Source organism: Aegilops tauschii, chromosome 2 (genome assembly GCF_002575655.3).
Source record: "Aegilops tauschii subsp. strangulata cultivar AL8/78 chromosome 2, Aet v6.0, whole genome shotgun sequence".
Lineage (NCBI taxonomy): Eukaryota > Viridiplantae > Streptophyta > Magnoliopsida > Poales > Poaceae > Aegilops > Aegilops tauschii.
The window spans coordinates 399,298,496-399,325,211 of NC_053036.3; the positions used below are offsets into that span (position 1 = coordinate 399,298,496).

General features: G+C 44.8%; 2 protein-coding genes across 3 annotated transcripts; both read left to right on the forward strand.

Moving 5' to 3' along the window:
• The first annotated feature begins 467 nt into the window (after positions 1-467).
• On the forward strand, positions 468-20,880 carry LOC109737665 (1,4-alpha-glucan-branching enzyme 2, chloroplastic/amyloplastic). Of its 2 annotated transcripts, none has more exons than XM_040399162.2 (22): positions 468-728; positions 877-1,022; positions 1,686-1,915; positions 2,381-2,479; positions 2,554-2,596; positions 2,778-2,837; positions 3,280-3,360; positions 3,440-3,556; positions 3,735-3,818; positions 4,496-4,617; positions 5,106-5,225; positions 6,612-6,741; positions 6,836-6,946; positions 7,106-7,234; positions 9,724-9,827; positions 10,238-10,382; positions 16,059-16,206; positions 16,338-16,438; positions 16,763-16,876; positions 17,636-17,791; positions 20,167-20,241; positions 20,342-20,880. In XM_040399162.2, exons 1-22 carry the CDS (start codon positions 581-583, stop codon positions 20,423-20,425), a joined length of 2,547 nt encoding a protein of 848 aa, XP_040255096.1. In that variant the 5' UTR covers positions 468-580; the 3' UTR covers positions 20,426-20,880. The 2 variants fall into 2 exon arrangements, with proteins under 2 accessions (XP_040255096.1, XP_020152380.1); XM_020296791.4 differs by having other exon boundaries at positions 469-728; positions 16,763-16,840.
• Positions 20,881-21,941: 1,061 nt separating this feature from the next.
• On the forward strand, positions 21,942-26,487 carry LOC141041064 (uncharacterized). The gene is made up of 4 exons (XM_073507175.1): positions 21,942-22,116; positions 23,101-24,468; positions 25,493-25,581; positions 25,672-26,487. Exons 1-4 carry the CDS (start codon positions 21,942-21,944, stop codon positions 26,485-26,487), a joined length of 2,448 nt encoding a protein of 815 aa, XP_073363276.1.
• The last annotated feature ends 229 nt before the right edge of the window (positions 26,488-26,716 follow it).

Below are 26,716 nucleotides of genomic sequence, written 5' to 3' on the forward strand. Positions count from 1 at the left end.
CAACAACAGATGAGAGACCAAAACATTTGATAACTACAGTTGGATAATATTGGCCATGATGTCTGTTTGATGATCCGCCCGAGATGCCAAGCTTTGTAGCCTTGCACGGGCTCCCCAACAAACTGCCTCACTCGATTGTCAAAAAAGTAAAAATGATTGTAGAAAAAAAAACTGACTCACTCGTCACTACCCTACCGTCCTACATGGCACCTGGCCGCAAGACGACGCCGTCCTCCTGCCGCGCGCGTCCGCGATCACACCACCGCAAAAACCAAAACCTCTTCGCCGGTGCGTCCCACGCTACCATCCATGCAGCCGTCCGCCCGCGCGCGCGTTGCCCGCACCACCCGCTGGCGGCCACCACGCCGCCACTCTCGCGTGAAGGCTCCGTCCGCTTCCTCCTAGTTCCACTCTCTCTCCGTGCTAGCAGTATATAGCATCCGCCCTCCGCCCCCTCCCAATCTTAGAACACCCCTCCCTTTGCCTCCTCATTTCGCTCGCGTGGGTTTAAGCAGGAGACGAGGCGGGGTCAGTTGGGCAGTTAGGTTGGATCCGATCCGGCTGCGGCGGCGGCGACGGGATGGCTGCGCCGGCATTCGCAGTTTCCGCGGCGGGGCTGGCCCGGCCGTCGGCTCCTCGATCCGGCGGGGCAGAGCGGAGGGGGCGCGGGGTGGAGCTGCAGTCGCCATCGCTGCTCTTCGGCCGCAACAAGGGCACCCGTTCACCCCGTAATTATTTGCGCCACCTTTCTCACTCACATTCTCTCGTGTATTCTGTCGTGCTCGCCCTTCGCCGACGACGCGTGCCGATTCCGTATCGGGCTGCGGTGTTCAGCGATCTTACGTCGGTTCCCTCCTGGTGTGGTGATGTCTGTAGGTGCCGTCGGCGTCGGAGGTTCTGGATGGCGCGTGGTCATGCGCGCGGGGGGGCCGTCCGGGGAGGTGATGATCCCTGACGGCGGTAGTGGCGGAACACCGCCTTCCATCGACGGTCCCGTTCAGTTCGATTCTGATGATCTGAAGGTAGTTTTTTTTTTGCATCGATCTGAAGGTACTTGACATATACTACTGTATTACCCTGAGTAAATACTGCCACCATATTTTTATGGTTCGCTTGAAATACCTGTTTACTTGCTACGGTTTTCACTTTCATTGAGACGTCGGACGAAATTCACTGAATTCCTATAATTTGGTAGACACCGAAATATATACTACTCCTTCCGTCCTATAATATAAGAGCGTTTTTGGCACCTTATATTATAGGGCGGAGGGAGTACCTTTTAGGTCAAAATATTGTGGTAGTTTCAATTGTATACAAGAATTCAAATATTTTTTTAAAAAAAAAATCAACTAATTGGTTGAGTTTCAAGTGAAGCGTTTTGGTCCTTTGGCTGAGATGTAAACCGAAATCACTGAAATTCATAGTAGCCGAAACTTTAATAGAACTGAAACTCAAAATCTGCTATCCGGCGAAATTCTAAAGATTTGCTTATTTCACACGTAGGTTGCAGTACACCCTCTTTCTAATTTATTGGGGAAGGGGTATTATTATCTTGTTAGTACCTGCCTGCATGACAATTGAAATCTAAGACAAAACACCATATGCGAGGCCTACACACGGTAGGTTGGTTTACAACTATGTGTGCCACAGTTCGTCTGAACTTTTTGTCCTTCACATCGTGTTAGGTTCCATTCATTGATGATGAAACAAGCCTACAGGATGGAGGTGAAGATAGTATTTGGTCTTCAGAGACAAATCAGGTTAGTGAAGAAATTGATGCTGAAGACACGAGCAGAATGGACAAAGAATCATCTACGAGGGAGAAATTACGCATTCTGCCACCACCGGGAAATGGACAGCAAATATACGAGATTGACCCAACGCTCCGAGACTTTAAGTACCATCTTGAGTATCGGTATGCTTCGCTTCTATTGTGTGCACTTTAAAAACAATTTACAGTCTTTGATAAGATGTGAATGGCTGCTTGCTGTGACACGAAACTCTTGAAGTTCGTAGTCACTCTTGTGTGTTCATGGTTCTGAGGTAACATGGTAACCGAACAAAAATAGGAAAGTGGCAAGCACTGCAATGTGAGCTACTGATAACCACCCATTGTAATTGGGTACACTGATTAATATATATGTCTTCATGGGCTCTATTTTTTTTCAATATCTATGCCAATTGAACAACAATGCTTTGTGGACGGGTGTTCTTTTACCCTCTTCTTCTATCAATAGATGATATGCATACTCATGCGTATCCTACAAAAAATTGAACAACAATGCCACTTTCCCCCGTGTTGCTTTTGTAAGGATGAAACACATATGTCCAGATCAAACTATACTAGCAGTCTAACTGTGCCTTAATGGATCAAAAACAGATATAGCCTATACAGGAGAATACGTTCAGACATTGATGAACACGAAGGAGGCATGGATGTATTTTCCCGCGGTTACGAGAAGTTTGGATTTATGCGCAGGTGAAATTTCTTGACTAAATAACTATGTATCTACCTTTTCTTTGTACTCTATCAACATTCCTCTTCCCATGCAGCGCTGAAGGTATCACTTACCGAGAATGGGCTCCTGGAGCAGATGTACGTTCTTCTAACCATCTGATCGTTTACCTGACTATACTAATTCTATCTTTCAACTAATTGTGAATAATTACTGCTCATCAGCTATCCTAAGGTTGGGGATTTTGCACCTCCCAGATGAACAGCATATTAAGTCGCACAACTAGCATTATTAAGAACTAACTCCTGCTTCCAATTGCAGTCTGCAGCATTAGTTGGCGACTTCAACAATTGGGATCCAAATGCAGACCATATGAGCAAAGTATGCATGTAGTTTCACAAATATATCATATTTTCTTTGTAGATTATTATTTTTAGATCGGCTTATCTATTTAAATGTGGTTGAATATACACCTTATATGTACGTTGAGCTGTAAATATAGTTGGAAGTGTTTAGGAGTATTAAATTCACTGGACTCTATTCTTTCACTTGCCTGTTGCACGAGCCCATTACTAGATATCAATGTTGATGATGCTTTTGTTGTATGAGGTCGAAGTGAAACATGCATGTTACCCTTTTATATAAGTAAGGTTGCACATGTATTTTTTATGATCTAAACATTATTTACTGATTTTGTTCTTGCAAGACACTAAGCAGTTTTACATAATAATGGCGTTGGAGCAGGCCGACTGCACATCTGAACTGTAGCTCCATGTGGTTGATATAGATTACAAATGCTCATATTCAATGTAACTGTTTTCAGAATGACCTTGGTGTTTGGGAGATTTTTCTGCCAAACAATGCAGATGGTTCGCCACCAATTCCTCACGGCTCACGGGTGAAGGTTGTTTTCTTCTCCTTGCCAACGGTGTTAGGCTCAGGAACATGTCCTGTATTACTCAGAAGCTCTTTTGAACATCTAGGTGAGAATGGATACTCCATCTGGGATAAAGGATTCAATTCCTGCTTGGATCAAGTACTCCGTGCAGACTCCAGGAGATATACCATACAATGGAATATATTATGATCCTCCCGAAGAGGTATTTTACTTCATCTTCTGTGCTTTTAGATTTCAGATATTTTTATTAGAAGAAAATTATGATTTTTTCCCTCACGAACCTTCCCAATTGCTATTTCAAGCTGTCCTACTTATTTGCTGCTGGCATCTTATTTTTCTATTCTCTAACCAGTTATGAAATTCCTTACATGCATATGCAGGAGAAGTATGTGTTCAAGCATCCTCAACCTAAACGACCAAAATCATTGCGGATATATGAAACACATGTTGGCATGAGTAGCCCGGTATTTCATCTTTACCATGTATTCCATAAATGAAGTTAGCTATATGCAGTTCAAATTTATTTACAGGTTGTTACAATGGTATTTTTGTGTTGTTGCCCTTCTTTCGTTTTATAAGTAAAAAACTTATCATAAATTTATTTGTTATGCCGCTTGGTTAATACAATCTGAAAAATGTAACTGTGGACAATCTAGAACTAGATAATACAAATCTGAAAAAACATGCTGGAATAGTGTCATTTCAGTCAACTAGGATGTTTTGAATGCTCAAGAGAAGTACTAGTGTGTAGCATCAAAAGCTGGTGTCCATTTGTTCAAATGTTTAATTAACACTATAGTGAAAACAAGTAATTGCACAAAGAAACAAGTAATTGCCCAAGTTCATATATTTTTTCACTATATTACATGTTTCATCAACAATTTAATTAACCTCATTCCTTACAAACATTTGTATTTACATTTGTTCCTACATATATAGTTATTTTATATATCAACTTTATAAATCATGACTGTTATAATTAAAACCGATGGTATATCAACGATTGAGATAATTTGGCATATGTGGATGAATTTTGTGGCTTGTTATGCTCTTGTTTTAATAACATAATAAATAGATTATGCTTGTTGGTAGCCTTTTTACATTAACACATGGGCAATTACTTGTTTCTTTGTGCAACCAGGAACCAAAGATCAACACATATGCAAACTTCAGGGATGAGGTGCTTCCAAGAATTAAAAGACTTGGATACAATGCAGTGCAAATAATGGCAATCCAAGAGCACTCATACTATGGAAGCTTTGGGTAGTTCTCTGGGTCGATTTCTGGTTCTTTTAGTTATCTTTTGTCCATAGAACATATTTCAACTTTAGCAACTATACTATTATATTAACTTTTCAGCTATTGTCTTCCTTTTTCTTATGTGAGAGACTGCTGCTTCTTGCTACTTCCTGTGTTCTCATTCAGAGTAGACATCTTATGAGTAGACAACTCTATGTTGACATTCCGGAAGTATCACTGGTTGATTTGGTCTAAAATAACATACTGCTCAGATAGCCACATAACAGTACGATTACACACATAATGACCATGTTTGCATAGAGTGGCGGTAGTATGTTCCTCACCATACTAGCATAATGACTTGTTATATAAGAGTATATCATATTAACTTCTTTTCCAATGACATGGAAGCTGTAACAACTTTCAAATCATTTTTGTCTTTTAAGTGCTGCTTTTTTCCTGTTTGACAATTAATACAATACCACTTTTATGTGTTTTTACTTCTATTGCAGGTACCATGTTACCAATTTCTTTGCACCAAGTAGCCGTTTTGGGTCCCCAGAAGATTTAAAATCTTTGATTGATAGAGCTCACGAGCTTGGCTTGGTTGTCCTCATGGATGTTGTTCACAGGTACTTAATGTAATTTGAGGTTGGCGTGTTAAGTTCACATTAATCTTAATTCTTTATTTCAATTCCTATGGCCTCTCTCCTAGATTGGAACAGTAAAAGCATCATCCAGTTTGTATAAATTGCTAAAAGAACATTTTACATGTTAAGTATTTTCAATTACTATGAAATATAGAAATTTACATACTTATTGATTTTACGACAGAAGTACCGATCTCACAAGATGAACAATTGGTTGATCACATATCATTTCATACTACAATACAAGAAAATGAATAGAGAACGAGTTAATATTAGCCTTGGTAAAATCAGCAACTTGTTTGGAAATAAAGTATAGTGATGCCAGTGCAAAGAACAAGGCATCAAGTTGGTTTCAGCTCCCACGGTCGGTGCTAGCTGTCAAGGGTAATTTGCACGTAGTCGCACATAGATTTGTGTGGGAGTGAAAAGTAACCACAGATTGTCCGAGGAACACGGGACACACGTCTTAGCCACAGGTTTGGGCTCCCCTTGATGCGGGTAGTAGCTTTACTCCTTATATGAAATTATCTCAAGATAGATTTCAATTTGGGGTTACACTTAGGAACTCAACAAGTTAAGGATCAACTCGCTGAGTTCTATACGACTGATCTTGACGAGATATCTTGATCAGGCTAAGTAGCAAAATCCAGGCCTTGAGACGTTGAACATGTCCTTCATTTTGGGCTGGGTGCCCTTGGGCATAAGGTGTTGTCCTTCCTTCATGTGCTTCTTGCAGCGTATGACATAAACTCCTCTGAGTTGGTAGATGCACGGTTCCCTTTGAGGAAATCAGGGGTAGTGCATCTAGGGAAGTTGGTCACCCAGGCATGGATCCTCCGGTCCTCGCGCACACGGGCAAACACGGTGAAACCACTTCTCCTCGACACTAGCTAACTTGACATTCAAGCAAACTAAGAATATAACTTATCTCTAAATGAACCGGACACCCTCCTTGTGCCTGCACCTACAGAGTACAATGCCAGTTTTGGACTGAACTCTTGTGTTCATGTATGTGCAAATCAGATAGGTTCTAACCATGATTCTAAATAGCGCGTTATAACTCCACTATAGTAATGCTATAGCGTTTAGAAGATCCCGCACTAAGGGACCTTAGTCCAAATACATGATCAAACATTTTACATAGCGCGCTATAGCTATTTAAAACTATGGTCACCCGCTAAGAGGCATAACTCGCTATTTAAAACTATGGTTCTAACTTTTAATCTATTTTATGTCTTGGTCCAAAGCCCCTTTTTGTTCTATAGCTTTACCTTTGGGTTGAGATCACCCTTAACCCATTGGTAATCCTGGTTGATTTACTCCATCCTTTCTTGCGTAGCTTTACTTTTGGTTTTTTGTTTCTCGCAGTCACGCGTCAAATAATACCTTGGACGGGTTGAATGGTTTTGATGGCACGGATACACATTACTTCCATGGCGGTTCACGGGGCCATCACTGGATGTGGGATTCCCGTGTGTTTAACTATGGGAATAAGGAAGTATGGGACTATAGAATTTCTATTGCCATTTGTTATGTATTTATCCATTAATTAATCCTCCAACCGATATTCCAACATTGTTATCTTTATACAGGTTATAAGGTTTCTACTTTCCAATGCAAGATGGTGGCTAGAGGAGTATAAGTTTGATGGTTTCCGATTCGATGGCGCGACCTCCATGATGTATACCCATCATGGATTACAAGTAATTTATTGCTTGATTGTCTTTGTTCTATCTTGACTACCTGTGCAACTTTAATAAGATTACGCCTAGCTAATATTTTCTTTTATGTTATAGTATCAATTTTTATTTGAGCTTGAAACCTAAATTACTTTTTTTTTGAATTGCTGCGCTCTATTTTAGGTAACCTTTACAGGAAGCTACCATGAATATTTTGGCTTTGCCACTGATGTAGATGCGGTCGTTTACTTGATGCTGATGAATGATCTAATTCATGGGTTTTATCCTGAAGCCGTAACTATCGGTGAAGATGTAAGTGTTTCTATAGTCATCTTTCAATATGAATTTGTTAGAACTATTGGTACTTATCTTTTTTGTAGTTTAGGCTATTCTGTTCATTCTTACAGGAGGTGCATACAGAAGTTGCTTTAGATTTTGAAACGCAGTGCACATTGTGCCATTACTTTGTAGCTATATCGAGTTGAGACTTGAGAGCCATGGTAATCAAGTTCCTGACGTGGCATTGCATTAGATAGTTGCATGTCTAAGTTCCTGACGTGGAGATAGAAGAAAGAACGCACCCCCCGCGTCGCTCCTCTCAGGGCGACACGGGCGGAGCCCTCACCCCCGCCGCCACAGGGAGCATCCACCCTTCTCCTCTCCCCTCGCCGCCGCCGGAGGGCAAAGACCGCGCGGCGTCGCGGCGGTGGGTGGCGGCCTGGGCTGGCATCTGGCAGCGGCGATTTGGCCTCCCCTGCCCAGAACTGTGCTGCCGCGGTTTGTGGCAGCTTGGGCATCGGCAGTGGCCCGAGTCTGCGGTGGCGGCGTGTCTGGCGTCCGGAGGTGCAGCGATTGTGCGGTTGTGTGGCTCAGGCTCGGAGGGCGTGCGGGCTGCCAGGTCCGGCCAGATCTGGCCTCGAGTGGCTTCGTACGGGGCGGTGGCTGTTGCGGGTCCGTGGGCCGAGGTTCGGGTGTGGCTGCTGCTTGCCCGGACCGGTGGTGCGTAACGATGCCGGAGCAGCGTCCTCGGGTCGTTGAAGTGGGCGCTCCTCCGGCAGCTTCAGGTGGTGATTCGTCGCAGCGGGTGGTGCACTGGGGGTCTCGGCTGATTGTGGTGCCATGGTGGTGGTGGTTGTTGGCGGTAGCAAAGTGCCTGGTGCACACGGCTAGGGTTTTGGCGGATGGACAGACTTGATGCAATGCCTTAGGGCATAGTGAATTTCAGCTAAGTACCTAGCACCGACCTTGGTCAATGCCGCCGCCGCTGGTGTCTTAGGACGTTGTTGCCCTTGTTGGAGGCGTGTTGTGGAGCCCCTTCACCTCCATGGGCATTTAGATCTCGAGCTCTCTGGGTGAAAACGCCGGCTTTGGCTTTGGCCGGAGTGGGCGGTGGCGGCGTAACCGTCGCTCCCCCCATGGGGGTGTAGTCTTGGAGGTCTAGACTTCTGTTAGGCGTCAGTGGTTGGTGTGGTCCTGAAGGTTCGTCATCGGCTAGGCAGGAGCACGGCCTCAGGGCCGGTGTGGAAGCCAGAGCAGCAGCTCCGGAGAGCGCATTTGTGTTGCATGGTGCCGAGTCTGGTCGCTTGGGTGGCTGAGCCATCGGTTCAGTGGGTACACAGCCTTGGGGCTGGTGTGTGGAGAACGCCTTTATGTTATAGGGTATCAATTTTGTTCACTTGGGTTACGGAGTCGTCGACTCGTCTGGTACACGGCCTCAGGGCCGATATGTGTCTCTCTGTGTGTGTCTGTTTGTGTGTTGTTGAGGTTTGTACGCCAGGGCGGCGGCTCCAAGTCGTGTTGTATGGTATCGACTCTGGTCGTTAGAGCGACTGAGTCGCCGGCTCATTTGGGGCGCAGCCTCGGAACTGGTGTGTGTGTCACAGGCTCACAACTGTATTAGTTTTGAGCTAGTTTTCCTTGTTAACCGGTCAATTAAAATTCTTCTGTATGAAAAGGCAGAGCTACTGTCAGTTACTAGGGAAAAAATGTTTCTGGCATGGAAAACTATTTTCTATCCATTTCATGTAGTGACAACTTTTCTTTTTCTTGAGTGAGACTACTAACTTTCCATGAAAGTCAGATGAAAATCAACAACTTCTATAAACAAACAGAACTTTCCAGAAATAAGGAACAAATTGTTGGATATATCAGCAATTTTTCAATTTATTTATTTAATACGAAAGCATGATGATAGTGCTGGCAAGATTTAATCCTAATTGTAATCTAAACATGTGAGTGCGTGCATAAAACATGCATATCTCTTAACATAGTGAGTACTGGAAACTCATGAACCAAGCAGAAGTGGGATGAATGGATCATACCCTCCAGTAGCAAAAGTAAGGGGTTAGGGCCGTGGCAACAGCAGCATTGGCATTGGTGGCCTTCTTCAAGGAACCATTGTTCCCACCCATGGGTTTGGTTGGGGAAGTCAAGAAAGTAGTCGAAGTCGTGGATGCAAAAGGACAGAAGGGAGCCGTCAGGGTGACATGCTCCCCAATAACCTTATTGATCTCCACCTGGTGCATGGTTCTGTTGCGTGCCGCAGAGAAGGTGCGCACATGTACCACTCCTCTTCTCATGCTCCAATGGGTCATGGAAGAGAGTTTCTTATATATTGGTCCAAATTCTCCTCCACTCCTTGGGTCGGACTAAATTTCCAACCATTTCATGAAACCACTAATGGGTCTTTGAGATTATGCAGGAATTATTAATTATATAATATGGCCCAAGGCCCATCTAACTTTCAACAATAATAACTTAATTGTTCAACTGAGGTGTTGGTTTTTCATTTGAATTCTCAGGTTAGTGGAATGCCTACATTTGCCCTTCCTGTTCAAGTTGGTGGGGTTGGTTTTGACTATCGCTTACATATGGCTGTTGCCGACAAATGGATTGAACTTCTCAAGTAAGTGTTTCAAAATTGGTATGCATATGTTAATATTTTACTGGACAGAAGATTTGATTGTCAGTGTATATTAATGCAATTAAAATGTTCCTTTGCGTAACACTATTGCACATATGGACTTCCACATGAATGTCCAAAAACATGTATCGTTATTAGTGTATTTGATTTGGCCACAATGTGATTATAGTTGTGATTTCGTAGTTTATACAGTATAACAACAAAAGTAGGATACATGTACCAACTTTTGGGAATTCTTATAATGATATTACACTTTTTTAATCTTGCATCCCTCATCATTTCTATTGTCTCAGTTGTTTCAAGTTTCTATAAAAGTTTGGTTTCGTGTTCTGGTTATTGATGTGGAGTATCTTGTATCTGAAACATGAATTGCAACTTTTTATTCTAAACAGAGGAAACGATGAAGCTTGGGAGATGGGTAATATTGTGCACACACTAACAAACAGAAGGTGGCTGGAAAAGTGTGTTACTTATGCTGAAAGTCACGATCAAGCACTTGTTGGAGACAAGACTATTGCATTCTGGTTGATGGACAAGGTAACAACACATTATTTCTCCAGACTTTAAATACTAACATTTATTTTGTTTCGTCAATTTCCTTATATCTATGATTTTTAATTATACTTATCTCTCTTGATTTTCCTCCACCACAAAAATGCAAGCTAGAATTTTTTTCCTCATGAAAGTATGCAAAGCTTGTGCCTATGCATTGATAGAGTGAAAGTATTTACAAGCCTAAGAATAGGCGACAACCGACCACTCAAGCGAAGTCCACAATCAAATGGTTGTCAGACACGTTACCGAACTACTTTTAGCCTAAATGACAACCACACAAACACACTGGGTTGCCCTTGCTTTGGATAAATCGATGGCCCCTAGACTGCCGGTCGCACCTCGGAACTGCCAACCGCCATGGCCGCTTGAATAGTGAACCATCACACATTGCCATATCCTCTACATGTTGAAACTTAGTACGCAACCGTAGTCGATCGTGCCCCCAAGATGCCACATCACGGGATTGGCACATGGCTGATGCAAGTAGGAACCACTGAAAAAGCCAAGGCTTGTGTTCATACCAATCGAAGGAAAACCTTGAAGAACAAAGCCATTAGAAAGGTATCAACATCAACTGGCTACCTCGTCTGATCTAGGTCTGAATCGACAAACCCGATTTGGCTTTTCACTCTAAGGATTAGACAACAGGGGATGGGGTAAATTGGTATTCCTTGACAATGCCCCCAAGGTGGAAACGGTGTTAGGAAGGCGTCACTAGTCCTTTTATACAGACTGCTAAGTGCGGAGACGGGAATCGAACCCGTGACCTCAAGGTTATGAGCCTCGTCGGCATTGACAGTGGGAATATCAAGTGCCCCTAACACTTAGGTGTTCCCATGTCTAGAAAAATCAATTTTAAATGTTTCAAAAAAAATCTTTTTTTGTGAATCTTCATAAAACATGTGTTTGCAACCCCTAAAAAGTACAAATCCAAACTCAGAATACATATAGGACAACACAAAAGACAAATCTAGATGTGAACATTGCCATTTTTGTTTTTTGATTCTATTCATGATGATTTGTCTTTTTCGTTCCTCCAAGTATTTTGATTTTAATTTTTTAGAGGTCGTAGACACATCCTATGAACTTTCACAACTCTTTTTCTAGAATCGTTTGAAACGTTTAAAAATGAATCTCTAGATATGGGGAATGACAACGCCCAAGTGTTGGGAGCACTATATATTCTCCCAACACCTACACTGTTGGGGATGGTTTTCGTTTGAAGCCGCATGACCACCACTCATGCCATGGTTGCAGCCCCATGAAGGCTCCTCAACAAAATGTATCACCACCCGCAATCACACTAGCTCGACAGCCTGATTGCCATGCCATCCCACCAACAAGGACTACCATGCATTGCACATCAGGACCAACATAGACTGACTGCAAGGAGCTGGAACATGGTTTAGGAGCCTATGTACTTGAAACCTATACCTGCAGTGAGATGCCCGGACCTACGACAACACCACTAGAGCACACATCAGCAACCCTGGGCAAAGCATGACAAATGATGCCAGGTACATCCATCCGTAGATGTTGCAAGATGACGCCGGACGGGAACTAAGAGCATCTCCAATAACTTGTGGTATGTTAGTTTGTTACAAAATATAGTAATCTCTTCAGCCAATAAGCCATCCTACAAATACTCCAATGGAGTGTATTTAGCTTGTCGAATAGGAGGTGAGAGAATATATAGGATTGCTCCTAGGTATCGCTAAGTGATGTAAGCGCAAGCCCTATGGTTGTCCCAATCTTCATAATTTGTAGGTGGCAAAGGGGAACATCACAAAGAACACATAGACCTAAAGAGGAAACACCCAAACAATATTCTCATCACACATGTCCTCTCTAGTTTAATGCTTTGCTAACCCTAATTTGAGTCCATGGTACAGTTTATACAGCATAGGGACGAAGCTGGTAGGTAGGAGAGGGATACATGGCCACTTGACTCGATTTCCACGCAGGCATGGGACGGGCAGTCCGGGTTGCAAGCCTGACAGTCTGGTCGTTGTAGCTCGTCCGGATCAGGGCTTCCCCATGCGCCGCTCGAAGGGCTCACTCCAGGTGTCGATAGTCTAGGCTCCAAGTTGGACAGCCGGCTTCACCAATTTAGCTTTTGTTGCCTAGCGTGTGGTAGCCGGACTAAGGACCAGACGGTGTTCTAGAGGAGGTTTTTGTCTGGTTGTTGGATTCCAGTAGCCCATCTCCTTCGTCGTGCACTTCCTCCTTCGCTTCCACGCTTCCTTCGCAGATGGTGTAGGCGTACTCTTGTGCTTGCCTTGGTAAATTCGCTCTCATGTTCAATATGGACGAACTCATTGCCACACGCCGCCATGTTTGAAGGGTAAGTCCCATGCTCAACCATCTCATCACCGTTGCCAAGGATGAAGGCCATATGGTGTGGCTCATCATCATCATCCGCCTCCATGACTGAAGGGAATATCCCATGCTCAACCATCTCACTTGAGGTGCCTCCGAAGATGGAGCGGTCACACTTGCTTGTTGTTGGTGATCGACGTGATGTAGTCGCCGGAGCGTCAGAGCTTGAAGGAGTATCACTTATTTGTAACTCGAGGAAGAGAAATGTTGCTTGATGTAGCATTGTGTCCATTGTTGGTGTAGATTCTTCAAGGGAATGTTTCTTGTAGGCTTTATGCATCGTTTTCTTGATGTCGTGGCCATTCCTCTTCATGATGCGTTTGGAGTGTGGAAGCGCTCTTCTTGTTGATGATGTTCACGGTCAAGGGTGTGGCCTTGGAATCCATCGTTGCGAAGAAGGTTGTAGCTTGATGTTGCTCTTGTACTTTGAGGTGTCAATGCCGGTGTGATCCTGAAGACTTGTGGTGGTTGAGCACGTTTTGAAAGAGTTGTGCGTCAATCTTGGCGTCCCAATGGTCCATCTCGGCGTCAAAGTTTTTGGTGTAGGCCTAGACCGGAGGTGATGTGCCTTCTCTATTCATATTGACACTCGAGCAAAGTGTGAGTGGACAAAGGGAAAGAACAATACCAAAGTTACCTCTTTCCGATGTTGGTGAAGGATCAAGCGATCTCACACTATGGAATATTAAGAGAGAACAATACCAAAGTTACCTCTTTCCGATACATTCGTCAACACAATACCTTTGTCGAGGTTGGAGGCAACCGGCCTTGATTTCGGTTGTGGTGTCAAAGGATGGAGTGGTTGTTGTTGTTACGAGAACCAAAGCGGAAGAACAACCACAAATCAAAAAAGGGGCGAAAGATGAACAAATTTCAGCAGATTCGGGAGAGGTCGGACAGTCGAGTTGGTGGCCCATTTTTCGACTCGAGCAAAGTGTGAGTGGACAAGGGAAAGAACAATACCAAAGTTACCTCTTTCCGATGTTGGTGAAGGATCAAGCGATCTCACACTATGGAATATTAAGAGAGAACAATACCAAAGTTACCTCTTCCCGATACATTCGTCAACACAATACCTTTGTCGAGGTCAGAGGCAACCGGCCTTGCTTTCGGTTGTGGTGTCAAAGGATGGAGTGGTTGTTGTTGTTACGAGAACCAAAGCGGAAGAACAACCACAAATCGAAAAAGGGGCGAAAGATGAACAAATTTCAGCAGATTCAAGAGAGGTCGGACAGTCCGAGTTGGTGGCCGGACGGGGGTTGGCTGGACAGTCCGGGTTGGAAGCTGACAGTTCGGGTAGGTCAACTCGGCTGTTCTTCAGGGGAAATTGGATCTCAAAATTGGGAGTGAGATTTTTTTGGGGTGGAAATGGAAGAAACTAGCTAAAGCAACACAAAGGGAGGCTAGATCTACGAGTAACACATCAAATCCATGGACCAAAAGCAACAAAATCTCACAAGAACCACAAATTGTAAGAAAATTGGGTGGAGCTATTTTTGGTGGGGATTTTCAAATTAGGTAAGAACAAAACAAAATTAGGGTAGAAGGATGAGGAGGGGCTCTAAATAGTGGCAACCAAGCTCATGAGTCATGATACGAAATGATGTAGGGCAAACCCTATGATTTGTCCCAATCTTCATAATTTTGAGGTGGCAAAGGGGAAAATCACAAAGAACACATGGATCTCAAGTGGAAGCACTCAAACAAGGGTCACATCACGCATGCCCTCTCAGCGCGTCCAAGGTAAGATACACATATAGACAAGGAGCAAAGCTCTCCCAAGTTCTAACAATGCTTTGCTAACCCTAATATGAGCCCATGTTACGATTTATATAGTTAGGGACGGAGAGGGTAGGTAGGAGAGGGATACATGGCCACTTGGCCCTATTTGCACGTAGACATAGGCTGGACAGTCCGGGTTGGTGGCCGAACAGTCCGACCATTGTAGCTCATCCGGATAAGAGCTTCTACATGCGCCGCTCGAAGGGCTCGCTCCAGGAGCCAGATAGTCTGGGTTCCAAGCCGGACAGTCCGGCTTCGCCAATTTACCTTCTGTTGCCTCGCGCGTGGCAGCTGGACAAAGGGTCGAACGGTGATCCAGAGGAGGTTTTTATCCGGCTATAGGCCGGACAATTCGGCTTCTGGATTCCAGCAGCTCATCTCCTTCGTCGTGCGCTTTCGGCTCTGCTTCCACACTTCCTTCGCAGATGGTGTAGGTGTAGTCTTGTGCTTCTCCTCCTTGACTCGCGTGAAGCTCGGCTCAAACCTATACACGCATGAGTAAGGAGGGTCAAGTAGTACACCGACCGTGAGAATCAAGTAGACACACATAAAGGATGTAATTCACCTTTGAATATGTCTTGTGCGTGTCCCTTGGCGATGGAGCCAAGACCATGGTGATGACCCTAGGGTGCTCCGCACCACTAAGGTTATTGATTCATCCATTTACAACATTGCTTTCTCTTCTTAGAATATGCCACATCATAAAATCTCATATGTTAATGTTTGTTGACAACTATTTCTCTGCTACTAGCGATGCCCTAGGACCCGTGCCACTTAATGTTTTACACCGTGCTGGCTACCACGTTAGGCCACACGCCAACCTCCGCCTCCGGCTGACCACGGGTGCACGGTCGTCCAAATCAGCCATCGCACACAACGCATGCCTTTTGGAAAACTCTCCAACTCCTTGCGTCTCACTGACAGCAAACTCCACCCCCCTTGCACGCCTGCCGAAGGAGGACAGGCCCCGATATCCATGCGGCCGTCAAGGGACAACGCCGCATGGGCACCGCTGGCCTTCACGCATGCCAGAAAAACTGATGAGAATGTTGCATCGCCACGCTGGGGAGCATCTTCCCTCGTGGCCGCGAACACCTCCAGCATGGGCTGAATCTCCTGTCGCGCTTGGAACCGAGGGAGACATGATGTCAGAAAGGAGAGAGGGATGCGGCGGTGGTAGGGGGGTGAGAGGTGGGTGAGCTAGATTATTGGTTTAGCTAGACAAGTGCCCTGCTTTCTCTCATATCAGCTGTATGCATCTGCAATCACTTTATCCTATATTTCCTAAAATCTTTTGCACTTGACAATGATTGACACCAGTATTTTTGTCTGATAGAATGTATTCATAACTAAGCCGTTGACAACTGTGATTTCCTTGTTTGAAGACTTCATTGATGTATCTGATTTAATTGTTCATAGGAAAGTACATGTGGAAGTACACCATCATAAATTTTGACTAAAGAATGACAGGAGACCTCATATGTTTTACTGATGCAGGATATGTATGATTTCATGGCGCTGAACGGACCTTCGACGCCTAATATTGATCGTGGAATAGCACTGCATAAAATGATTAGACTTATCACAATGGGTCTAGGAGGAGAGGGTTATCTTAACTTTATGGGAAATGAGTTCGGGCATCCTGGTGAGATTAAATATTTTGTTGCATTTTGTTTGAATCTTGACCAAACATTTCATTTGAATCTTGACATGGTAGTTCTAACGTCTGAGGAAGGCATTAATTGTAAGGTTTTTATTAAAACTTTTATTTTGTAGAATGGATAGACTTTCCAAGAGGCCCACAAGTACTTCCAAGTGGTAAGTTCATCCCAGGAAACAACAACAGTTACGACAAATGCCGTCGAAGATTTGACCTGGTAAATTTTCTTTTGAGTGTTGCTAACAACAGTAATTTTTCTACCTCCATTGAGTCAATTTAGTTTTGGTTAAAAAGAGTCAATTTAGAGCTTCTTTTACCTCTTCTCTAGTGCTTTATTCAACAAGGTACCATATATGATGTTCATCTTGGTTCTCTACTCTTATTCTCATTAGCATTTGGGTAGGACTATCGCTATTATTTTTTTGAGAAAACACAAAAGCTTTACATCTCGATGCAGTGATTGAAGAAGTAATATGTCGAAGCTTAGCCATACTTTTGACTGAGTCATCGATAACAAAATCTCCATTGTTTTACTTGTCAGGGTGATGCAGAATTTCTTAGGTATCATGGTATGCAGCAGTTTGATCAGGCAATGCAGCATCTTGAGGAAAAATATGGTGTATGTGATATTTACATTATTTTCTTTTCCTGTGAGGTTGAATCGCCATCACTTAGCGTTTTTCTCCCACTAAAAACATCACATTAGGAGTCGGTCTTTCATTTTTTTCTGTCATGTCATTCCATTCATATTCATTTAACTGTCACATTAGGAGGAAGTTTGGTATGATGGTACAAGGGACATCCACTAAATCGGACATAAGAAAAATGCAGCATTTTGTATTCATGTACTCTCGTTTTGTATTAATCATGTTAATATGTTGTTCGTTTCAATTATTTAGCTTAAAAAATAGCAAAACCATACCGGTGTTTCTAAGGTGTCCTCCCCCCCTTTGGGCTTGATGCTTGTATTCTTTTGGCTACATTATTGAAATAAGGAAGAGTACACGACCCTTCTTTAAAAGATAACCTTAACAGAACCAGTTACCTTGATATATGCTGGATAGAAGAATTAAATTAGTACAGAAGGCAGTGGGATAATATTATAATCTTCCTTTGTTTCCTTATTAAGGGCCAGTCGTCGATATTTTCCTTTATATTATCTCCATGCTTCAACAATGAAAGCATTAACCAATTCAGGAGAAAGCTGCACATTTTCTCCTCCTTTGAAAACATTTGATTTGTCTTCACTTTGTGGGTGCTAAACCCGGATTTGAAATTGGGGTAGTGGATTTACAGTACCTCTACTACTGCTTTCTTGCCTTAAAATTATATCTGTTAATGTAGGCAGATATTAGTAAGTTCATTATGTGGCACCTATGAATATTCGCTGATGAAACAGGCCATGTAATTGCAGTTTATGACATCAGACCACCAGTACGTATCTCGGAAACATGAGGAAGATAAGGTGATCGTGTTTGAAAAAGGGGACTTGGTATTTGTGTTCAACTTCCACTGGAGTAGTAGCTATTTCGACTACCGGGTCGGCTGTTTAAAGCCTGGGAAGTACAAGGTATTCAGCTATTGCCATTCCCCATGTTTAGATTGTTAGTTTTCTTTGCTGCACCGCTTGTACTATACACATTATCTCATGCTCATCCTTGAATACGCTGACTAGGTTATGTGGGGTGGGTGGGCCGGGGGGGAGTCTTGGTAGTCTGACTAGGTTCTGTTTCCGTCTTATTTTTAGAAAAAACCTTTTTCGGGTTGCTTTTGTAGTACGAGCAAACATAGTCAGCAAAATTCAAATGCTTTATACCTGTTGGAATTAATTTCTCTCTCACAAATCTTTCAAGTTTAATCACAATCTCAGTTAACAATTGACCGCCTATGCTGGATAGTATTTTAGTGTATATGTGGATTGCCTAGCACTTTCCATCAGTTCGGATTTTTGGTTGTGTTGGCTAGTGCATGAAGCTTAACATGGTATCATGGCCTAAGGTCTTGGAAGTCCCGGCTTTCGAAATTTATTCAAAAATTGCTGCTGCCCCCCTCTGAGTCTATTCACGTGTTGACTTCTCGCGTCACACGTGAGAGGGGGTGTTGAAGTGTATATGTGGATTACCTAGCCCTTTCCATCAATTCGGACTTTTGGTTACATTGGCTAATGCATGAAGCTTAACAAATAGTTTTATTTCATCTTTACTTGTAAAAATGACTTGACTACTATATGATGAATAAAGTTCTTTACCCTTAAAAAAGCAACAGTTGACCACCTATGCTGGGTAGTTCTATATGCGTAATCTTTTGATCCTCCCATTGTTCAGCCTGTTTTTCTTTTGAGCAACTGGTAGAAGCTCTGCCTTTTCATTAAGAAGAATACGAACTAGCCCGTTAACAAGGAAAACTGGTTGAAAACTGATACATCATCAACGCACACACCGGCCCTGAGGCCGTGCACCCGACAAGCCGCCAGCTCCGCCACCCGGGCAACCGAAGCCGACACCCTACAACCAGATCCGAAGCCGCTGCTTCGACATCATGACAGCCCCGAGACTGTGCACCAGATGAGTCGATGACTCGGTCACTCAAGCAACCAGAGACAACACCCTACAACACCATGATGGTTTTCTAAGTCGCTGCTCCGACTTACAAAAGAAAGAACAAACACACACGCACCAGGCGAGCTGCGGGCTCTAGAATCCAAGCAACTGGAGTTGACACCCTGCAACCATCTACGAAGCCGCCGCTCTGACCTCCACACCGGCCCGAGGCCACGCACTAGGCTGGCCAACGGCACTGCCACCCAAGTGACCAATGCCTGACACCCTTCCATGACGTCGAGATCTAGTGCGCACCACACCGGCCGATGGTTCGACCACGACGTCCGCTACGCACACCGGCATGGCAACATCATGCAGTGCAGGCTTGTCTGGCTAGGCCATGGCCTCCTAAGGCGATTCCTCCAAGGAGGAAGTGACGAGGATGCCACCATCGCCCACTCCAGGAGCTCAAACTTTCGTCCGGAGGAACCAACGGCGGTGAAGGCAAGAGATGAGCCACAGCACCCACGACGATGCCTCCAGAGAGGAGGGCGACGCCCACAGGCACAATCGTCGTCGACACCAACCAAAGTGCAGCTGGGTTTTCGGCCGAGGCTCCAGCACTCCCACATCCGCCATCATCCAAGCCACCTCGTGGCATGTAGCACCCACCGTAGCTCCTCATGCAATGGCAGGCACCACTGCGCCAATGTACACGGCTTGGGGCCGCCGCCCGAGCCTCATTGCGCCTGCACCTGCAGACCAATTCACGCCAGATCAGGGGAGCTCCGGACCCGCCACGCCCTGGTCAAATCCGCTGCAGCCCGACACCCACGACGCCAGATTCGGCACCACCAGGAGCACACCACACGCCGCCCAACGGCCCAAGCTGCTGCCTCCCTGAACCGAAGCCGTGCGAGCCAGCACGCCACCCAGAACGACACCTAGCCAGATCCGCCGATGAGGGGAGCCGTCCTGCATGCGTCGTGACCAAGCACCCAGCAGGCCTGCGACGACCTCGGTGCCTCCAGCACCTTGCAAGCGCGCAGCTCACTCCAGCGTGCGCGACGACAGCCGCCGCCTGGCCGACCACAGCTACGCAGCAACAACGCGCGTCCACCATGAGTCCTCCCGGTGCCACGTTCAGAGGCAGGAGCCACTGCCACCACGGAGATCTCAGCGGCAGTGGCTGGGGAGAGGAGGTGCCGACGGGGGAGCCTGGCAGCGGTGCTAGATTTTTCCCGTGAGTCGCCCAAGTGGAGCGACGTGGGGGTCGAGAGCACAAATTTTTTTTTTTCGAATGTATTGTTCAGCCTATTCATGTTCTGGAATTTACTCAAAATTCCTTGAACTAGTTCTGTTTACCTTCTTATGTTGGGTGCTGAAAATATATTCTTTCTACCAGGTGGTCTTAGACTCGGACGCTGGACTCTTTGGTGGATTTGGTAGGATCCATCACACTGCAGAGCACTTCACTTCTGTAAGCCTTTTTGCTCGGACGTGTGGTTGCTTCTACTATACTTGTGTAATCTCATTCCTAGCAAACCTGAAGTAACATATGATTCACATGTAACTTGCAGGACTGCCAACATGACAACAGGCCCCATTCATTCTCAGTGTACACTCCTAGCAGAACCTGTGTTGTCTATGCTCCAATGAACTAACAGCAAAGTGCAGCATACGCGTGCGCGCTGTTGTTGCTAGTAGCAAGAAAAATCGTATGGTCAATACAACCAGGTGCAAGGTTTAATAAGGATTTTTGCTTCAACGAGTCCTGGATAGACAAGACAACATGATGTTGTGCTGTGTGCTCCCAATCCCCAGGGCGTTGTGAAGAAAACATGCTCATCTGTGTTATTTTATGGATCAGCGACGAAACCTCCCCCAAATACCCCTTTTTTTTTTTTGAAAGGAGGATAGGCCCCCGGTCTCTGCATCTGGATGCCTCCTTAAATCTTTGTAGCCATAAACCATTGCTAGTGTCCTCTAAATTGACAGTTTAGAATAGAGGTTCTACTTTTGTATCTTCTTTTTGACAGTTAGACTGTATTCCTCAAATAATCGACATGTTGTTTACTCGAAGATGAGAAATAAAATCAGAGATTGAAGAATCCCAAAAGCTAGATGATCTAGAGCTAAAAGATCTTTTTGCTAAGGGCAACTTCAATCGGGCAACCTAAACGAACAAAAGATTTATCTGTTTTTGTTTTGTCTATCACCTGTAGGTGCGCCCAACGCAGATTGACGTATTTCACACTTGGGCGTATTTTGGAATTAAAAAAACCGACAAATGTCAGTTTCACATTAATTAAAACTAAAAAACTTTAAAATAAACAGCCATCCAACAGTGATAGATCTAGGTGTCATCGTCCTCTCTTTGGTCAGGTTGATGAAGACTGGCGTCGGCATCCATGGGGAACGCTTGCTGGAAGGCTGCCAGCCCAGCCGCATGCTGCTGTTGCATATCCTGCGCAGCTATCCTTGCTGCGACTTACCTCCAACGCGTGCCGCTTAGTCTTCTCGTCGGTCACGCCTAGTCACACGGGCATGCATGAAACGTATTCTCTCTGTTTCTAAATATTTGTCTTTCTAAATATTTCAACAAATAACTACATACGAAGCAAAATGAGTGAATCTACACTCTAAAATATTTCTATATACATCCGTATGTGATAGTCCATTTGAAATCTCTAAAAAGACAAATACTTAGAAACGGAGGAAGTACATCGGCGTCGTGCTCGTCCACACCCAAGATTGGCCGTCTAGCTCCCACAGCTCCTCCACAGATGTGGGTTGGGCTGGTGGCGGTGGGGACGTGTTCGCCTCTACCCCGGCAGCCAATTCGGCTAGCGCCTACAAATGGCGCGAGCTATTCGTGCTTGGAATCCTCGATGGCCTCCTCGAGGCCCGCAATGTAGGCCTCCTCAGCCGCCCGATCCTCCTCCACCACCGATGGTGGTGGTGGAACGACTAGTGCAAAAGTGGCTCGGCACCTTCGAGACCCCGGAGCTTGCCGCGCGTATGTGCGACGCGGTGGCGGTCCGGTATGGATGGAGGCTGGCCAAGCTCAACTTCCCTAAGGAGGCCGACCACACACAGCTCCTCGCCCCTTCCATGTAGATTGTGTCCCATGAGGAGGAGAAGGCGCACTGCCGGGCTAAGGCCAATGATTAGTTGCACATGGCGAAGTTCGTCGAGGCCAACCCGAAACTCGTGGTGGCGGAGCTTTCATTCTACATCAAAATGGATGCGACGCCTAAGGAGGATGCGGAGGATCATCACAGGATAGAGACCGAGGTCGATGAGTTGTTCAACCGGAAGGGCTTGGACGCGTCTACCAGAAATGACCATAAGGGCGATCGACACTGACTAGGACAACAACCACAACACGTACCGTGCGTGTACAATGACGCCTTCCCTGTGATGGTCTACTATAGAAGTGAGGATGAGTAGTGTGATGATCTATCGTAGTACCAATTAATTATTTAGTATGACATGGTTTTGATGTTTAATGTTGAACATAGTGTATTTGTGTTTGAAATTTCAGAAAAACAAATAGAAAAGGAGGATTACCCCGGCCTCTGGATCTGGACGATGCATGCAGCCTATTCACAAAGACCTTACAAAATAGTACATTAGGTAGTCTGAAGCAACCATTTTAGCAACAATTGTCGGTACTCCTATCCACCTGATGAAGGGGTGCCGATAGTCCGAGCCTAATACCAAACAGACATCGCACAAATGCCTAACATCTAAAGACAAAGGCCCCAACCAAGCCACATACTGGGTTTGGGGCACAAACTGGTCCGACGCACTCTCTGAGTCGTCGCCGCCATCTTCCACCAATCCATCTTCAGAGCAGAAACTAATGCACCGACCTTGCCATGCCTCTCTGCCATCGATGTAACCATGACCCTAGACAATATCCTCCTCCCGCGCGAGTCCATCTCCGTGCATCGGACTCCGAGTCTTCATAGCACCACACCGCCGAGATCCACCGCCATCAATGTGTAAGATGAAGCACCACTCCACCAAAGAAGCCTTCCTCTGTTCCCTCGAGCCCGTGTGTACCTTCATGAATGACGCCCCAAGGGGCAAACGACACCAGAGCGCCGCCGTCATCCGATCTACCGATCTTGGTTTTCCCCCGGAGGTAGCAGAGAGTGGCCTTGAACTTCTTGAAGCAGCACAAAGTTTGTGCTGCTTCAGGTGGTATCAGAGCCTCGTTGACCCATACTAGTTCTTGCTGTCCTCTTCGAGAGTAAGTTGCAGCAAGCAATGGAGCAATTGGAGAAGAGGATGGATGCTGCTGAACAACAAATCAAATAGCTGCGTGAAGATCTTAATAGGAGATTTGACCAGCTGGTTGAGATGATAAGAAAGGGTGCCCCCCCTGCTACCAATGAAGGAGATTCATCTAAAGAAGAGGAAGATGTTCATCAAGGAAGAAGGAGAGGTAATCTTGGAGCAAGACCGCCACGACAACATGTTGTTCAACGTGCTTCAAGAAGGCCAATTTATGTTGAGGCTTCTGAAGGTGAAGAATATGATGATGCCCTTGAAGAGCCAAATCTCTACGCATATCGGAGAGCACCCAACCCTACATATGCAAGAGATACATACAAGGTGAAAGCTGAGATCCCAAGTTTTAATGGAAATGTTGACATTGAAGGGTGCCTGGATTGGTTATATGAAGTGGAGACTTTCTTTGAGGTCATGGAGGTTCCGGAAGATCGTAGAGTTCCTTTGGTCGCATACAAACTGAAAGGAGGAGTCGGTGCATGGTGGCATCGCGTTCAAGAGGAGCGCAGGCTGAGAGGAGAACCTCGTGTTAGAACTTGGCGACAAATGAAAGGCCTCTTGAAAGGGAGATTTTTGCCCGCTGATTATGACCAGATCCTATTTATCCAATTTCAAAATTGTGCTCAAGGAAATAGGACTGTTTCAGATTACACGGAGGAGTTTCTAAGGCTACAAGTGAGGTGCAACCTTGCTGAAACTGAAGAGCAACAAGTTGCAAGGTACATCAATGGTCTCAATGATGCTATTCAAGATCGATTGATGATGCAACAAATCTGGTCCGTTGATCAAGCACAAGCTCTAGCCTTAAAGGCCGAGAGGTTTGTGAGGATGAGAAAGACAACTAAGGCTCCATATCCTCATACCGAATGCTCATCTAGGAGCCAACCTAATAGAGTGGAAGAAAAGACCACTCCACCAAAGACAAAACAGCCCATCCCGAAGCAAACTAGAGGCAAGGATAAGGCAAATGAAGGTCCAAAGTGCTATAAATGTGGTAAAGAGGGACACATATCCAGCGGCTGCCCACTAAGGAAATTTGTTAACACGACTATCCATGATGGTGAAAGCGATGAGGAAGAATACGAATCTGAAGATGTAGACGGACAAGAGGTTTGTCAAGAAGAAGGTGAAGAGGTGGCATGTGTGATCCAGCGTGTCCTATGTTCCACACCACAACTCGATGACACACAACGGAAGAAAATATTTGAGAGCAAATGCACGGTGAATGGCAAGGTATGCAAACTAGTGATTGATAGTTGCAGCTGCGAGAATCTTATCTCCCAGAAGTTGGTGGACCATTTAAAGCTTGAAACCCATGATCATCCAAATCCCTACACTATTGGATGGATCAAGAAAGGAGTGAATATTAGGATCACCAAACAATGCAACCTGCCACTTTCTTTGGGTAAGCATTATCGCTCAAATGTGTTGTGTGATGTGGTTGGCATGGATGCCAGCCATGTTCTTCTTGGGAGGCCTTGGCAATTTGACGTGGATACTACACACAAGGGCAAGGAAAATTCTTACTCTTTCATTTGGAACAAGAGAAGGATCATTATCTTACCAAACAAACCCGAAGGTAATACCTCTAAGGAGGAGGGGAAAACTATGTTAACTATCTCCCATACCTCTCATGAGTTTATGGAAGACTTGAAGGAGGCAGATTTGTGTGCTGCACGTTGTAAAGGGAGAAGAGCACCTGACTGTTGAAATTTCAGCAAAGGTACGTGGTTTATTGGCAGAATTTCAGAACATACTTGGGGAGCCACATGGCTTGCCACCGATGAGAGGAATTCAACATAGAATTGACTTAATTCCGGGAGCAAATCTTCCTAATCTTCCACACTATCGAATGAGCCCAAAGGAGCATGGTATATTGAAGGAGAAAGTGGAGGAGTTGTTGCAAAAGGGGCACATTCGAGAAAGTATTAGCCCATGTGCTGTACCAGCCCTACTCACGCCAAAGAAAGATGGATCTTGGCGCATGTGTACGGACAGTAGAGCCGTTAACAAGATCACCGTAAGGTATAGATTCCCTATTCCCCGTCTGGATGATATGTTGGATCAGCTTAGTGGAGCAAGAGTGTTCACAAAGCTAGATTTAAGAAGTGGATATCATCAAATCCGTATAAGACCCGGGGATGAATGGAAGACCGCCTTCAAGACAAAGGAAGGGTTGTTTGAATGGCTAGTCATGCCATTTGGACTCTCAAATGCACCAAGTACCTTTATGCACTTAATGAATCAAGTCCTTAGACCCTTCTTATCCCACTTTGTTGTGGTCTATTTCGATGACATCTTGATCTATAGCAAGGATGAGGATGAACACTTTGATCACATTCGGAAGGTGCTAGAAGTACTAAGGGAAAATGAGCTCTACGTCAACTTGAAGAAATGTATTTTCCTACAAACACAACTTCTTTTCCTAGGATTCGTCATAACATGTGACGGCATTCGTGTTGATGATTCTAAGGTTGAAGCAATCCGAGAATGGCCAACTCCTAAGACCATTTCTGAGGTAAGAAGCTTTCATGGCCTTGCAACTTTCTATAGGTGTTTTGTTAAGAATTTCAGCACTATCATGGCACCAATTACCGAGTGTTTGAAGAAAGGAAAGTTCCAATGGGCAGAAGCAGCTGAAGCTAGCTTCAATGAGATTAAACAAAAGCTATCACAAGCTCCTGTCTTGGTACTACCTGATTTCAACAAGACTTTTGAGTTGGAGTGTGATGCAAGTGGAGTAGGCATTGGAGCTGTCCTATCTCAAGAAAGGAAGCCCATTGCTTTCTTTAGTGAGAAGTTAAGTGAAGCTAGACAGAAATGGAGTACCTATCAGCAAGAATTATACGTCGTTTTCAGAGCGTTGAAAACTTGGGAAGTCTATTTGCTGCCTAAAGAGTTCATTGTTTATAGCGACCATCAATCCTTGAAGCATTTTAGAAATCAAAAGCATGTTGACCGCATGCTAGCAAGATGGGCAGCATATCTTGAGAGGTTTAACTATCTCATCGTGCATAAATCTGGAATAACTAACAGAGTGGCCGATGCTTTGAGTCGTCGTGCATGCCTCTTGACTTCTTTTGAAGCTGAACTTCCGGGCATGGGTCAAATAAAGGAGTTGTATGAGGGTGACGAAGACTTTGGCCATGTTTGGGTAAAGCACGCAAGGGACCAACCATTAGGTGATGACTATTTGATGCAAGATGGATATCTCTTCAAAAATGATCGTTTGTGCATTCCAAGAAGTTCTCTACGTGACAAGCTGGTTAGAGAGCTCCATTCAAGTGATCTTAGTGGCCATGTTGGACGGGACAAGACTATCGCTAACCTGGAAGCTCGCTACTTTTGGCCACAACTAAAGAGAGATGCTGGAAAGTTCGTTGAACGGTGCCCCGTATGTCAGACTTGCAAAGTCCAAGTCTAGAACACAGGGTTATACATGCCTTTGCCTGTTCCTGTTGCTCCATGGGAGGACATTTCTATGGACTTCGTCTTGGGCTTGCCAAGAACAAGATGAGGAAGTGACGCTGTATTTGTGGTCGTGGATAGATTCTCTAAGATGGCTCATTTCATCCCATGCCGCAAGACAACAGATGCTCATCATGTGGCAAACCTATTCTTTCAAGAAGTGGTCAGACTTCATGGAGTTCCAA

Excerpts from the sequence above, each read along its gene's own strand:
- LOC109737665 (XM_040399162.2), top strand. The coding sequence starts at position 581 with ATGGCTGCGCCGGCATTCGCAGTTTCCGCGGCGGGGCTGGCCCGGCCG. Across the intron at positions 16,439-16,762 it reads GCCGTCGAAGATTTGACCTG|GGTGATGCAGAATTTCTTAG; the intron begins GTAAATTTTCTT and ends TTTACTTGTCAG. Across the intron at positions 17,792-20,166 it reads TAAAGCCTGGGAAGTACAAG|GTGGTCTTAGACTCGGACGC; the intron begins GTATTCAGCTAT and ends TCTTTCTACCAG.
- LOC141041064 (XM_073507175.1), top strand. The coding sequence starts at position 21,942 with ATGGCGAAGTTCGTCGAGGCCAACCCGAAACTCGTGGTGGCGGAGCTT. Across the intron at positions 24,469-25,492 it reads CAACCTGCCACTTTCTTTGG|GATTCGTCATAACATGTGAC; the intron begins GTAAGCATTATC and ends TTCTTTTCCTAG. Across the intron at positions 25,582-25,671 it reads CTCCTAAGACCATTTCTGAG|AAAGGAAAGTTCCAATGGGC; the intron begins GTAAGAAGCTTT and ends GAGTGTTTGAAG.